Raw genomic sequence first — 14200 nt, forward strand, 5'->3', positions numbered from 1 at the left:
GCATTGCTATCTGCTAGTAGTTCCATCAGTGTGTGTACAAATATTTTTTCTAGCAAACCTGATTTCAACCTTTATCCACTAGTTCCAATTATGAGGCCTGCACATTTGCTAGCCATTTTCTCCAGCAACAACCTCCTTGAAAAAAATATCCAACGAATCCAACACAAAGAACATCTCATTGGGATTTATTTATTTGCCTATCTCCAAGCAATACATCCAATGAGCCATGCTATGCATCCACGGTCTACTTGCAACTGATTTGGTATAAAGGAACCCTCAAGTACAGGAACTAACCAGTCGTAAACAAGATGGCTACAGAAGTGCAGGCCTCCAGCGATGGCTGAGTTGGGACGACGAAGGCGAAGCAGTGCTTGACGACAACAGCGGAGCAACATCGGGTGCGTTACTCCTACCAAGTAAGACGGTGACGGCACCGTGGACCACCACGGCTGCAAGAGTGGGGATGGAGGCGGAGCTGCATCGGTGTCCGCACACGAAGAAGTGGGCAGAGCTCCTTGATGCCATCCCCTTGCTCCCGTCCTCTACAACCACTATGGTGGCCGGTTGGAACTTGAAGATAGAAGGCTTGGGGAAGAAGGTCTCAAGGGCGTGCCTTCTCAATTTGGCGATGGTACGCGCAAATCGGGACAGGTGGAACGCGTAAGGAGGCGCTATTTACACGAGTATTAATGGGTTTGATGGTGTTCTGGCAGATTACATTGATGACAATTTGGCGATGGTAGAGAGCACTTCTATCTTTTATGTCAAACAATTTGCAAATACTATGGTAGAAGTATTTGGTCCAGAGTACTTGAGAGCACCCAATGCTCAGGACACTCAGAGGCTTTTGGAGATGAACAAAACCCATGGGTTTCCATGTATGCTTGGGTCTATCGATTGCATGCACTAGAAGTGGAAATTGTCCTACAACATTTTACATCATCTATTAGAGATGCTCTTGCCTCTTAGTGGATGTGTGCTTGACGCTGGCGTGACAGTCACTTCCGATACTTGGGGTACTTCTGGTGTCGGTGCCGGCTGCTGATGTGGGGGCTTGATGCATGGATCCAGTTGCATCCTCTTCGGTGGTTAGCGGTATATGTTGGTATCATTAGTCGATATGTGGGTGTGGGGGTCTGTCGATGGTCGCAGCATGACGGGGTGGTCAGCGGTGGTGGTGGTGGTGGTTGTGGTGCGGGTTTGCGATGGAGTTGTGGACATAATCTGAGCTTGTGTATTGCGAATGTGGTTGGCCCGTGTTGGCGGCGTGGTCGAGGTGGTGGCAGTAGTGTCGATGTCCTGTTGGCGAGGATACTCTCATTGGTGTTCTGACACTTGCAGTGCAGTGGAGCGGCGACGGATGGTGTCTTGCTCTCTGTTCTAGTTCGAGTGCTCTGTCATTGCCACTTCGGTCGTGCTTCGGCTTGTTTGGAGTGTGTTGGTGATCGAGCCTCCTCCCAAGAGGCTTGTCGAGGTGGAAGTTCTCTGGGCTCTGGGCGCATGCTTTGGCCGACAGGGGTCCGTGGCGGCGACGGGGTGTCGTCCATGGGCGTCTCTTTCCTTATTGAAGGCATCGTCAAAGAGTTCATCCTGACACTACATCACTATTGGTTGTAGTGGGTTTAGCGATTACTGGCGCGGCCGGATCCCCTCCTATGGGGTTCGATGGGGTGGTTGAGTGTGAAGATCTAGGTGATAGCTTTGTTCCAACGAGGGTCAGTACCGGTGACATTGGCGCCTACAGATGCCATTTACTTCTTGGAGGTGTTGTCGAAAAGCTTCTTCTCCTTACCCTGGGTGTTTTTGGCCCTCGACGTTGGCTTGTGCTTGGTGTTGGTGTCTAGTTTCGTTAGGGGTTGCTTGTGTTATCATAGTTGTCCCTTATCAACCGCGTGTTGTGTAGTTTTCGACCTAGTTTTCCATATATACAGTGCCAACTCTCTTTTTCTTAATGAAATCGCAAGAACACCCTTAGCTAGGAAGAGTTTCCATAAATAAAGATGAAAAAGGAATCTTGCCAAACTACCACCCTAGGTCGTTATGGGAGATATCTTTCATGTAATTACAGGATCACCTAATCGTGTCGTGTCCTTCAAAGATATCTGCCAAACTACTACCCTAGGTCTACCTTTATAAGGGAAAGTTGGAGTCTTGCCGGCGAAACAAGGTCATGCAGGAGCACATACTCATATAAAAAACACCATTGTAGTTCTCTATGATTAGCAAAAATAGGTAAGGACATAGAGTTGTTGCCTTCTAGGCTTCCTCTTTGCCTCAAGTGATTAAACTTGCCCATCTAGGGCCTGAACCTAGGTAAAATCACTGTGCCATCATCATCGTTGATGAGGCCCCTTCGAGATCCACCCTTCTCTTTAAAAGCTTACATGACTACTTCCATATCGTAAGATTGGCAGGGCATTATTCGTCGTCATTCTCCCCTCTCACCATTCCTGGAAACCCTACGTCTCGACTCGACCCACAACCCTGCAGAAACGCCTGGATCAAGTCAATTGGAGCCGGCTCACGTCCATGACAGAGGCCTAGAATATTTCGCAAAAAACAACCCGACTTACTTTAAAACAGAGATCTCGCTTCCTCGCTTCCGCTGACACCATCAACGGCGACCCCCTGCCTATCCATTTCCTATGCTAGAAACACTCCAATAGACAGTAGCCTTTGTAACCCCTGACCTCAAGGGAGCAGCCCGGTCCATCATGAAAGGCCACCGCCACGTTGGAACACATGCAGCATCCTACGTGACACATGCTTGATCAGCAGCGACGATAATCCTACACCCCGTAGGCGCAGTGACATGCACCGATGCCCCATTGCTTTGCGCGGCAACAAGGTCTCCCACTCTGTTAGATTCAGCGCCACACCACTAAAACTTTCCAAGAGTAGGCATCGCTCCACTAGGCCTCCTCCCGCCCGTGCTGCACCCCCTCCATCCCACAATATAAGACATTTTTGCAAGTTAACCAACTGGCAAAAACGTCTTATATTATGGGATGAAGGAAGTATGTATCACGGGTCATCTTCAAAATCAGAGTCGTGGATGCAAGCTATGCGAAAAGGGGAAGTGAGAGCAAGCCCCACCAACCCTTGCCGAGAGCTCCCACCCGTCAGCCACAACATTCACACTAATTGTGGTTAAACTCTCAGAGGAGCAATGATACTCAATATACATTTATTTTCCCCAAGAGTAAGGTTCTGCGCTGAACCAATCTCCTTTTTCTGTAGCAATTTCTTAATGGGGCTAATTGACTTTCCATTGTACTGGCTACTATTTTATTTGATAACTATCAGATCTAAGATGTACTTGGAGTGTCTTTTCTTCAAAAAAAGGGACCTCCTTCACATGGGAGGCAGTAGCACAAGACATTGCATCTTGCATAGGGAATGAAACATGCAAATAACGATGAATAACGTAGGATGCAAGATAGAAAACCTGAACAATTGACATATAACTTTATTAAGCTATTATAGTCTTGACTTAGTGCAATAAAGCCGAATCTATTGTATCCTAGAGTAATGTTTGATTGAAACCGACTAACCCACTAGTCTAGAAATTGAGCAAATCACCAAAAAAAGACTGATGAGGCTAATGGCATAAATTGTCTGTGAACTAGGACATGCCAAAAATAAACATATTGCCCTGGTGGATATTGTTTTCTGACAAAGAATTTATTCCTCAAACTTTATCTCTGATTGCATTAGAAGTCCGGTCATTGGCTTCCCCAAACATGAATTGCACAAAATCAAAATTTCAATGTGAGGATATTCATGGCATCCGAGACTCCAAGAACTATGTTTTTCATTGTAATGAAACATCAATTTTCAAGAAAACATATGGCAATATCAACATGATTTTACCATAGCAACACCCCAAAGATGAATTGCACAAAATCAAAATTTCAATGTGAGGATATTCATGGCATCCGAGACTCCAAGAACTATGTTTTTCATTGTAATGAAACATCAATTTTCAAGAAAACATATGACAATATCAACATGATTTTACCATAGCAACATTATTATGTTCGAGAGTGTTTTTATCGTGGTGGTGAGACCATAATAGCTATACTTGTGAATGTAAAAGATCCAGGTATCATATTCAACGAAGTTTAGACACAACAAATGGATTTTCCATAGAACAATATCTTTAATACAATTAGGGAGAAGAGAAATTGGTATACAGCTGGATAAATCATATATTCAGGTTGTCAACGGATTCAAATAGCCGGTCACAAACAGGAAAACAGGTCTAACTAATAAATATATTGAACTTTTGATGAGCTAACTCAAGAAGAATATAGCATTGTAAGTTTGTAACTCACATAGCTTCATAAATAATTAGCTAGGCTCTCTAAGATTCATGTAATTGTTGCCCACAAAAAAAGATTCATGTAACAGCAAGTAGTCCATCTATGTTGTGCGAAGCTTACTAGACCTCTCCAATACATCCACCAAGAGATAAGGGCAATTTCTTTTGAGATCTCCATAACCAGGGCTTGCCACCACAGCATCCATATCCTATGAAGTGGACATAAATTCAATGCAAGCATCCTTAAGCCCGTCGCAGTGATGTTGATCAGCCAAGCCCAACGTGGTTACCACGGTCTGCACGTTAATATCCTCGCAAAGGAGGCTTTGACATAACAGCTTTAGCCTCTCCATGGCATATCGATCCGCGGCCATGAGCAAGTGCCGAGCCATTTCAATATGACCTTCCCAATCAAGATCATCAAAAGCAGCTGGCAATGCATCATTATAGATGAAATAGAGGAGTGCCTTGAAGACATCAGGCTGCATCTCTTTGATGGTTATGAGTTGTGCCCTCGTCTCTCTCATCGGCCCATAGAGCTCCGCTTCAAACACAGGCGACCGCATGGCGAGGATGGTCTTGTGTGCCATGAAAGTCTCTCCTGCTACACTGAATGTGACATCTGCCTTCTCCTTTGCTTCTAAAAGCCTGCCGAGATGCGATATGATGTCCGAAGGCGGCACCTCGATTCTAGGGGGTGGTTTTATTTCAGAGACCCGAGGTTCTTTGATGACTGTGATGGCGCAGTTGATCTTGAGGCCGTCTTCATGAAGGTACACCGATGCTTCGAACTCGCCCCTTTTTATGAAATGAGTGCCGATGGGTGGAGCAAACCCGCTCTCCATGTTTTGGCAGAACATCCTCGGCTCTGTGTTGTGCACGAAACACAGCAACCCTTCGCCGTCGACCAGCCTGAGGTCGCAGGATGCATGCACCCTGGCGTCCTTGCTCAACAGCTCTAGGTAAATTGCCATGTGATCTTCGTTGTGTTGCCCATCACCATCAGGATAGAAGCGGATTTCCCACTCATGGCCCCCGACGGAAAAGGAGCCGGACCAGATGACCTTGCCGATGCCCATGCCCTTGTGATGGCTGTACCCACAGATCTCGAACACGTAACTGGTCCTCCACTTTCACCGGTGTGCACCTCGACACCGTTTTCGTGGCCGGCATTATGCGGGGTGTGGACGGACGAGCAGGATCGCCGCCGACGGAAGAACCGCCACCGTCAGCCACGGCGGCGGTAGGAGTTTTGAACTGCGTGCCCTAACTCAGCGCATACGCACGATTCAGATGGTGAAGAAATTTGAACGCATTGGCAAGTGCATATGTGAAAAATGGACGGGCAAAGAAGAATGGAAAACTAGATGGTGGAAGAAACCCAACCTTGAGATGATCGGAGAAGTAGGCGGCGACGAAGAAGACCAGAGGAAATCTTAAGGTGAGGAGACGCAGACCTCGTGGGACGTGGGTCTTTTGTTGCTTCGTATCGGACTGTTCTCACACGGTAGTTATCGGACTGTGCTGCACTAATTACGTGCTTCCCCCATAACTGCTCCCGATGAAGCACGTTTGACATCCCATAAAAAACTCTCAAATCTTTCGTCCTCGATTCCATGTATGCCACTGGTTCAAACAAACAAGGAAATGTTTTTGACCTGAAAATGGCGTACTCCTAATTGTTTTTGACCATTCGTTTTGGATTAGGTTCTCTACATTATTGGAAGCAGTTCTCCGCGTTGCTGTTGGATTTTTACTGAATTTTTGCTACCATTATTACATGCGCTTGTGTGTAAGGATTGTAAGAAGCTTCGAAAGTACTCCCTCCGTTCGTGTATTTGTTTTTTGACAAAATTCTAAAATATAAGATGCATTTCTTCTAATTTTTCAGAATTTCCTTGTTGGTCTTTCAAAAAAAATGAAAGTATCTCTGTCGTGATTGTTTGTATCTCCCAATGTAGCAAAAGAAGGAAAGTATCTCTCTATCGATTGCATGCATCTCTTATTTTTCCCGGGCTAACTGATTTACTTGCCACTAATCAACAAATTTGCCAAGGGTAATTTTTTCCTAATTTGTCAATAATTATGTGTCTTGGTCACCGTATCGAAAATAATACACTTTACATAAAGGAACGGAGTGAGTATGTAGCATACTGCTAGGATCACTTACAGATGGTTTGAAAAATCGATACATGGAGTAGTAATGATTTATTTAATTATTGTGAAAAAGGACCAGATCTATTATCAAGATTCATAAAAAGTACAAAGCATTCTAAACATAATAAATATTACATCGAGAACTCTGCACCGTCAAACAACCACTACTACCATCAGAACAAGTTGCTGACGCGTCATTGTCACTGCTTCCCTACCGAAGCGGGCTTGACCTTCTCGATGACATCTAGGAAGTCTTCGTGCACGTGCCCCTAAGGACCAGCACCCCAGAGCCGTAGTCGTCACCATTAAACCCTTTTAATCGGTTTGAAGAAGCTGGCACAAAATCTCGCCGGCACACACGCACGGCGAGAAACCCTTACCTCGCCGTCCCAAGGAGAGGGCAGGAATATACGCCGGAGCTCTGTTGACTCCGTTCTAACGGACGGACTCGAGGAGGATCATAGCCCGGAAGACCAACACGAAGATTAGACGCCGGCGTACGCCAGAACGCTGCCCTGCGGGAAAAAACCTAAGGAAAGGTGGATCCATGGACTCATCGACGAAACTTGGAGGGGATGAGAGCCCTATCCATTACAGATGGGAGAGAGAAAGAGAAACCCTAACGAACGGTCCTAGCAGGCCAGATTGTTGTAGGCTTGACCAGCGTTTTGAGATATTATGTTGATACAAAAAGTCCCCAACCGCTCACAAGCTCAAACGAGCTCCCCATGAACGGTAAAAATGGAAGAAAATTTGGGAAAAAAAATCCTGAATTCTCTTTGTGGAAAACTTTAACAAATGTTTTGAGAGCTTGCAACTTTTCAGTTTGAAATGACGTTCGTGAAAGTTACGGCAAAAGAATCAACACTCCAAAATGCTTTTGAAAATGGCATTTTTGGAGCATCGTTTTTTGCTTTCGCCGCGACTTCCATGAATGTGATTTCATTATGAAATTGTGCAGGCACTACGAACATTTGTCAATGTTCCACACACAAAAAAAAATCAGAGTTTTAAGAAAAAATATTTTTATCGATGTTACTGTTCATCCGAGCTCATTTGAGCTCAAGAATAGCCATGTACCGTTGATACGGCGTAGCAAGCAGTCTCTGCTCCTTTATACATGCCGAGAAGGAGAAGCAGCTATGGTTCGATTTAGTGCCTGTTCGGCAACTCTCTGGCTCCACAGCTCCTGAAGCGGCCGGAGGGGAGCGGCCTGCCGTGTATTTTCTCGGAGTTGCGAAAGTGGTGCTCCGTCGGCTCCCGTATTCTACGGAGTTGGACAATTCCCGAACAGGGTCTTAGTCATTACATTCGCAAAGGAGAGGATGGAGTGGAAGAGATGGCCGATGATTCATCAAAGTTTAAATTATAGTAATATATTACCCGCATTTCTCCGTCAATTTTTAGACCTGGACATGACGCCTGTCAAATCCCGAAGAGGCCAAAGACTTTCAGGTCAATGCTTCACCTGGCAATCAGGTGCCACCTCAGCACACGTAACGAATCAAAGTCCTTCGCGAAAAGAGAACTAAAACCAAAATTGGTGTCCAAAAGTTCACTATGAATTTCGGAATGAAGCATCCATGACCGTGTGTGGCATGCATTATTGCGTTAAGTACGACGCATGTATGACGTAGACACGCATTGATATGCAAACCAAGCAACACTGCAAACCCGGGCGACTGCATCAGAAACAACGTGATACTGCCACACGAACCTCACATAGCTTTAAACTAACAAATCCTCCAGCTTTCTTTCTCCTCTCCTGTGATTCCTCCTCTTATAAAGTTGACTTACCTAAATTGTAAAGTCAATCAACATAGGTAAACGTTTGCAGCCGGCAAAGCGGCCCAAACTTGGGCTGGTCCCTTCGCTAGCCACGCGCGCACTGCAGGGTACACGCATCAGACCAGCTCATCGCCCATCGCTCTTCTCTTCTCTTATCTCTTCAGGACGAACCAGATCCACTCGTTCTTCCTCGCCACGAACACCATCTCTTCCGCACACAAGCTGCACACATCGCTCATTCCTCGGTCTGCCATCACCTCGGCTGATCCGGGGGTTCAGAGATGTCCACATCAGCAGGCCGGGAGAACCTCTCCAGCCCGGTCCCAGACCGTTCCGGCACGCGTGCGTTCTTGTCGACGCTAGCCACAATTTTTCCCCAGCGCTACTCTCACTACTTCTGCTACGCTTGGACTTCCCCTCCAAAAAAGGAAAATGCTACGCTAGGATTCCATTGACTGACCTGACCACAGCAGCCGCCATGCATGGGCACCACGAGATCAGCTCCAGCAGCGGAGGCAGCAGCCCGACCTCCCTCTCCGACCCCTCCATCGACAGCGACGACGGCTCCGCCACCACCGACGAGTACTGCCCCGACGACCCGCGCGAGTTCCGGCGCCACGTCTCTTTTTTCTCCCCGTCTGTGCTCGCCGAGGTCGACCCCAGCAGCTTCCGTCCGATCTCCTCGTCCTCCTCCTGCGTCCTGGCCGACGTCGACAAGCACCTGCAGCGCATGGTCCTCCTCCTCCCAGCCTTCTCCGCCGCCGCCACCGCTCCGCGTGCCGACGCGCTGCGTCAATGGCTTGCCGGCTTTGACGTCGGCTGGGTGCTGGACATGGACGACCGCCGAAGCCTCCCGCGGCGGGAGGTCGGGAGGAGGGTCAGGGCGTGGGCGCAGGCGCTCGGCACCATGGAACGCGTTTTCCGCCACCGGCACCGGAAGGTCCGCAACCCGGTCAACGACGCAGCGGCGGGGGAGCTGGCGGCGCTGGGGCAGCTCGCGGCCGAAAGCGCCGACGCGATGCTGAGGCTGGCTGGTTCCGTCGTCGCGCTTGGGAGCTCCCCGTCGAAGCTGCTGGCGGCGCTCGACGTGCACTCCCCGGTCTCGGTGGCCTACCCCGGCCTCGCCAGGATGTTCTCGTGGCCCCCCTACCACCCCGTCACGGCCGCGTCGGACGCCGCGCTGGCCGGCCTGGTGGACGCGTCCCGGCGCTGCGTGCGCGACCTCAGGGCGTTCATACGCGCGCCCCAGTACCCGTGGCGGATGCCGCAGGGCGGCGAGGTGCACCCGTGCGTCGGCTTCTGGATGGGCTACTTCCGCTGCATGCTGCGCAACCGCGTGTCCCTCTACTTCGTCCTCGCCGCCGGCAACGGCGACGCCGACACCGACTCGCCGCCAACGACGCCGCTCGCGCCCCACGAGAGCGGCCTGGTGACGGAGCTGATCTCGTGCCTAGAGGCCGTGCTGGAGGAGCAGTCCGCCGCGCTCGCGTTCCCAGGGCTGAGGCATATCTTCATGCTGAACAACACGAGCGCCATCCTGCGCCGCGCCGTGCGCTCCGACCTCAGCATGCTCCTGCCGCCCAGCTGGGTGCTCGTCCGCGAGGAGCGCATGGAGGGTTACATCAAAGCTTACCTGCAGGTTTCCTGGGGGACCGTCGTGTCGCGCCTTGACGGGAAGCCAGGAGCCCTGAACGCCCTCCGGCGACGGAACCCGCTGAGCGCATTTTACCTGGCGTTGGAGAACGCGTGCAGCATGCAGAGAGGCTGGAAGGTGCCCAGCCCAGCGCTGCGGGCCGCCCTCCGGAGTACCGTGTCGGGGAATGTCGTGCCGGCATACCGTCGGTACCTCGACGACCACCCGGAGGTTGAGGTGCCGGCAGGGCGCACCGCGGAGGAGCTGGAGAATCAGTTGTCGGAGCTGTTCGAAGGCTAGTAGACTGAAAGCTTCGCACTGCATGTTGTATCTGAAATTCTGAGCCAGAGACCAGCTTGTGCTGGCGCCTATCCACTTGCAGCTGGATTCAGAAACTCTCAATGTACTACGTAGAAGCATTCAGTTTTGCAGCAAAGATAGATGGTTAAACACTACCAATACACAAACACCTGAATCCCCAAAACCGCTGCAACACCCATCGTATGCTGACATTTAAGAGAGAGAGAGACAGAGACAGATGCAGTACCAACAAATGGCAGAAGTCTTTTACTGACAAACACGGCATATGTAAGCAAACAACTGAATACAGAGCGATCAATGGTGAAAACAGAATCGGCATGTTTGCATTGTTGACTAGAAAGTGAAAAGAAGGCATTTACATGGCTTCCCTTCCATGCTGGTGAACTACAGATCTTTGAACAACCTCGCCGTCTAAGTTTATCAACAGGGTTTCCTGACAAGTTCACAAAAGAAGGGTTACATGCAAATTCTAGTGTTTCAATCTGATATTCAGAAAAGAAAAAAAAAGGAGCAACTGTCAGCCTAAACTCACCATCTCTAGAGGGCTGACTCTATGCAAGAAGAAACCATCTAAATCCGTTTGATCTCCAGGGATGGGGTTTTGAATATATGACATTGAATTGTCATGATGGAAGTGTCCACAAGAACCACCAGTGCTTACATATGCATTCTGTATACCAAGCAGCCAAGGATAAGCAATCACTGATGTGAAGTTTTCATCGACAAAGAGAATAGAAAAATTACAGCTTCTTCCAGAAAAGAAGGAATTACCACTGCGTATTTTTCAAAAATATGCCGGAGTGGCTCGTAGATCTTTGTTATTTTTGTTGTGTGCACCTCATTGCAATCAACTAATGGATCATATCCAACAACTATTTTCCTGGCTTAAAATAAAAATAATGTTAGACATTATGACCTTAATACAGAAATGTGTGCATACATGTTCATGTGTCACTTTTGCAATAAGCATAGTAATTCCTTCAGTATTTTTTTTTCTTGAAAGAGATTATTTAGTATTTTCTTATACTATGTTCAAGCTGATGCTGAGTTGCTGGCCCTCTAATTCTTCTATGAATTGAACATACACTTACACAGTCCACTTATGAAGAATATATATGCATTGTTTTTCCAGAACATGAAGACAGATTAGTAATGCAGCTCATACGAGCAGGAGGAACTAGTGCATAGACTAGAATCATTTCTTCCTTCAACAATACAAAAACAATTGTTAAACAGGCATATTCGACCAGTAGTAAACATATACCAGTTATTGCTGGTCAGCGCTAGTGTTTGCTCCAGCCATGTAATTTGTTCCCTGCTAGAATTGCTCATTTTGCCATCATGCAGAAGATCCTTTAACCAAATGAGAAAATCAATCAGAAAGAATCCATAAAGGCCAGCCTATTCCACGATATCGCACAAACTCTCCATATAAAGCAATCCAAGCACTAATTTAAATTGCAACCATATTGTGCCAAAAAAGATTGCAGAGTCCTGAACTAATCAGTGCAAGGGGGATAATAAGGAGGTAAAAAACAATACTCAAGTAAAGATAGAATAATTGATGATCATTATTGATTGCAGGATGCTGACATAATCACATACTCAGTGCACAGACAACGTGTTGTTTATCAGATAAGCTGCCTGCTACAAGAAATTCAAAACTGTTTACCAATAAAATATAATACCTCAAGAGGCCCTGTATCAACACCAACAATTTCCAGAATTTGGTCGTATGGCATCTTCACTTTCTTCAAGAAATTACTAACAATCTGCCCATGTGATGTAGTGGAATACCTGAGGATGAAGCGGATTTTCATGTCATACAATGCACACACATCAGAGAGCAAACCATATGAGATTTCAGATAGGAATAACTAGTATACCAGGGGATATTCAGAGCTTGGAAGTGCAGAGAACCCTGGAAGACAGAAAGAGAAATAGAGCACAAGTTAGAATTTGGTTTATTTAGTTGGGCCAACTGAAATCTCTCTGATACCTACAACATCACTAATGGAGAACGGTATGCTTCACACATTTACAAAGTATTCCAGTATTATTACTTTATTAGCATGAATTGAAGTACTTACATTTTGCCCAAGTGGGTCATCGCCAAATCGGGCAACATCCAGCACTAACTTGACTTCATAAACCTTTGTTGTGCTTTCCATCTTCATAAAAATACATATATATGCATTATTAAGAATTAAACCCACAATACATTGCTAGAATATGAATCTGATGTCGTCTTCTTCAAGACAGGGAAAGAGCAAAATTGTTAACCAATGTCACATGACACTAAACATTCCCAGTCCACACGAAGCATATAAAAATAGAACTGTGTCACTTCCTTTGAGATCCAGAGCACAATGTGCCAGGAAAGGATGGTTGGAAAATAAAATGTGCCAGGAAAGGTTGGTAGAGAATCAGACTAATTCGTCGCTTAGTTATGTGAACACACTACACTGGATCATTAACTAATCGATGGCCATGAGTCGGGTTAGATCATGATGGGCACATGTGCCTCACTAGGGGGAAACATGTTGCATGTCCCATCCCAGGTAAGTCCAATGACCACCCTATAGATTATCATCGGATACCAGTCCTAGATCTGCAAATGTGTAGGCCATCACCTGATTGAGCAGAATCAGTGACATCGTGCAGGCAGTAACCTCCAACGAGCACAGCACACCACACACATACAGTAAGCAAATCCACATCAAAATGGCGAAACCCCTTCTTTCTCAATGAGCCCCTTTTAGTTAACAACTACAAGGATGAATAAACTTTTCCAAATACTATGAATTTCACAGAGATGCTTGGCCATATTAACTGATGAAAATTTTATTCGGCTACAGTTACCAAATACTAGCAATTTTCTATAACAGCATCACGAACACGAAGCAATCTACCATCGTGGTCGGTTACAATTTCTTCAGTGGCACACTCGGCGCAGTAACTACAGTTCGCAGCACCACGCTGAAAAGTGAAAACGAACGGAAACACGCTACGAACAGGATGCGGTTGGACGGAACAGAGAGCGCGCGCGCCAAGCAATTCCCCCGGCACCGGCAGAGGCGAATCAGAGCGCCCAAATGATGACAAATCGAAGGGCAACGAGGAGAGTATGCGGAAGACGAGAAATCGAACGCGGAGACCGTACAGATGCACACGCACGCACCTGCCTCAGGAGGCGCGCCTGGTCAGCGGGCGTCCGCGCGCCGCCCGCGACGCTGAGGAAGGTGAGGCCGCCGCCGCCGACGCCCAGCGCGCCCCCGCCCCGCGGCCGGAGCTGCGGCTCGCCGAGGTTGAAGGCCGCGTAGAGCGCGAGGCAGAGCGCGGCCTGAACGGCCACCGTGCGGCGCCACGGCGGCCGCCGCCGCTCCTGCAGCTCGGCGGCTGATTCCACTTCCATGGCCCGTCGCGGCCTCGTCAATGCCGCTTGCCTCGTCGCAGCGGTGGGCGGAGACTACCGTTAAGATCGCACGCCCACACGTCCTTTTGTTCTGACGAGAAAAAGGATTAAAAAAATCAGTTCCTGTTTTCTCGTTCGGCGAACCTATCAGGGTTCAAATCCTGGTGTTCATATTATTCCTACATTTATTTCAGAATTTTCGGAGATGCGTTTTCAGTAAGAGGAGACGTTCCCGTCGAAGACGAGGCGCCTACGACGACTTCGTACATCTCAAGATGATGTGCCGGCTCAGTCTTTCAAAGATGCTCATAGGGATAGGAGGTGCGTGTGTGCGTTCATAAGGTATATGAGCGCTTGTGTCTGTACTGATGCTAAAAAAAAGAGATGCGATCGTTCTCTCCTCTCTCTGCGTCTCGGATAGTCGGATGCTGGGGGCGAAGAGGTTTGCAAAGTGTCGCGGTGGTGATCCATGATAAAAAATGGATATCTTTTCGGGGTCACGTCGCGGTCCCACCAGATACATAGTGCAGGTGAACAGCTGTCGAGACATGTTTGCTCGCTG

At 47.8% G+C, this 14200-nt stretch overlaps 2 protein-coding genes and 1 pseudogene across 2 annotated transcripts; 1 reads left to right on the top strand and 2 right to left on the bottom strand.

Annotated features, from left to right (window-relative positions):
• Nucleotides 1-4425: 4425 nt before the first annotated feature.
• On the bottom strand, nt 4426-5403 carry LOC125518472 (annotated as a pseudogene).
• Nucleotides 5404-8285: 2882 nt separating this feature from the next.
• On the top strand, nt 8286-10364 carry LOC125518473 (exocyst complex component EXO70B2-like; the record flags this gene model as incomplete). Its single annotated transcript, XM_048683302.1, has 1 exon — nt 8286-10364. A coding segment is annotated over one exon (1917 nt), but the record flags the coding sequence as incomplete, so codon positions are not given.
• Nucleotides 10365-10441: 77 nt separating this feature from the next.
• On the bottom strand, nt 10442-13733 carry LOC125521517. The gene is made up of 8 exons (XM_048686571.1): nt 13405-13733; nt 12314-12394; nt 12110-12144; nt 11912-12020; nt 11488-11576; nt 10995-11103; nt 10756-10893; nt 10442-10656 (listed from the first exon to the last, which is right to left on the bottom strand). Exons 1-8 carry the CDS (start codon nt 13636-13638, stop codon nt 10579-10581), a joined length of 873 nt encoding a protein of 290 aa, XP_048542528.1. The 5' UTR covers nt 13639-13733; the 3' UTR covers nt 10442-10578.
• Between the last annotated feature and the right edge of the window lie 467 nt (nt 13734-14200).

The sequence above is a fragment of the Triticum urartu genome, chromosome 7, assembly GCF_003073215.2.
Source record: "Triticum urartu cultivar G1812 chromosome 7, Tu2.1, whole genome shotgun sequence".
In the NCBI taxonomy this organism is placed as follows: domain Eukaryota; kingdom Viridiplantae; phylum Streptophyta; class Magnoliopsida; order Poales; family Poaceae; genus Triticum; species Triticum urartu.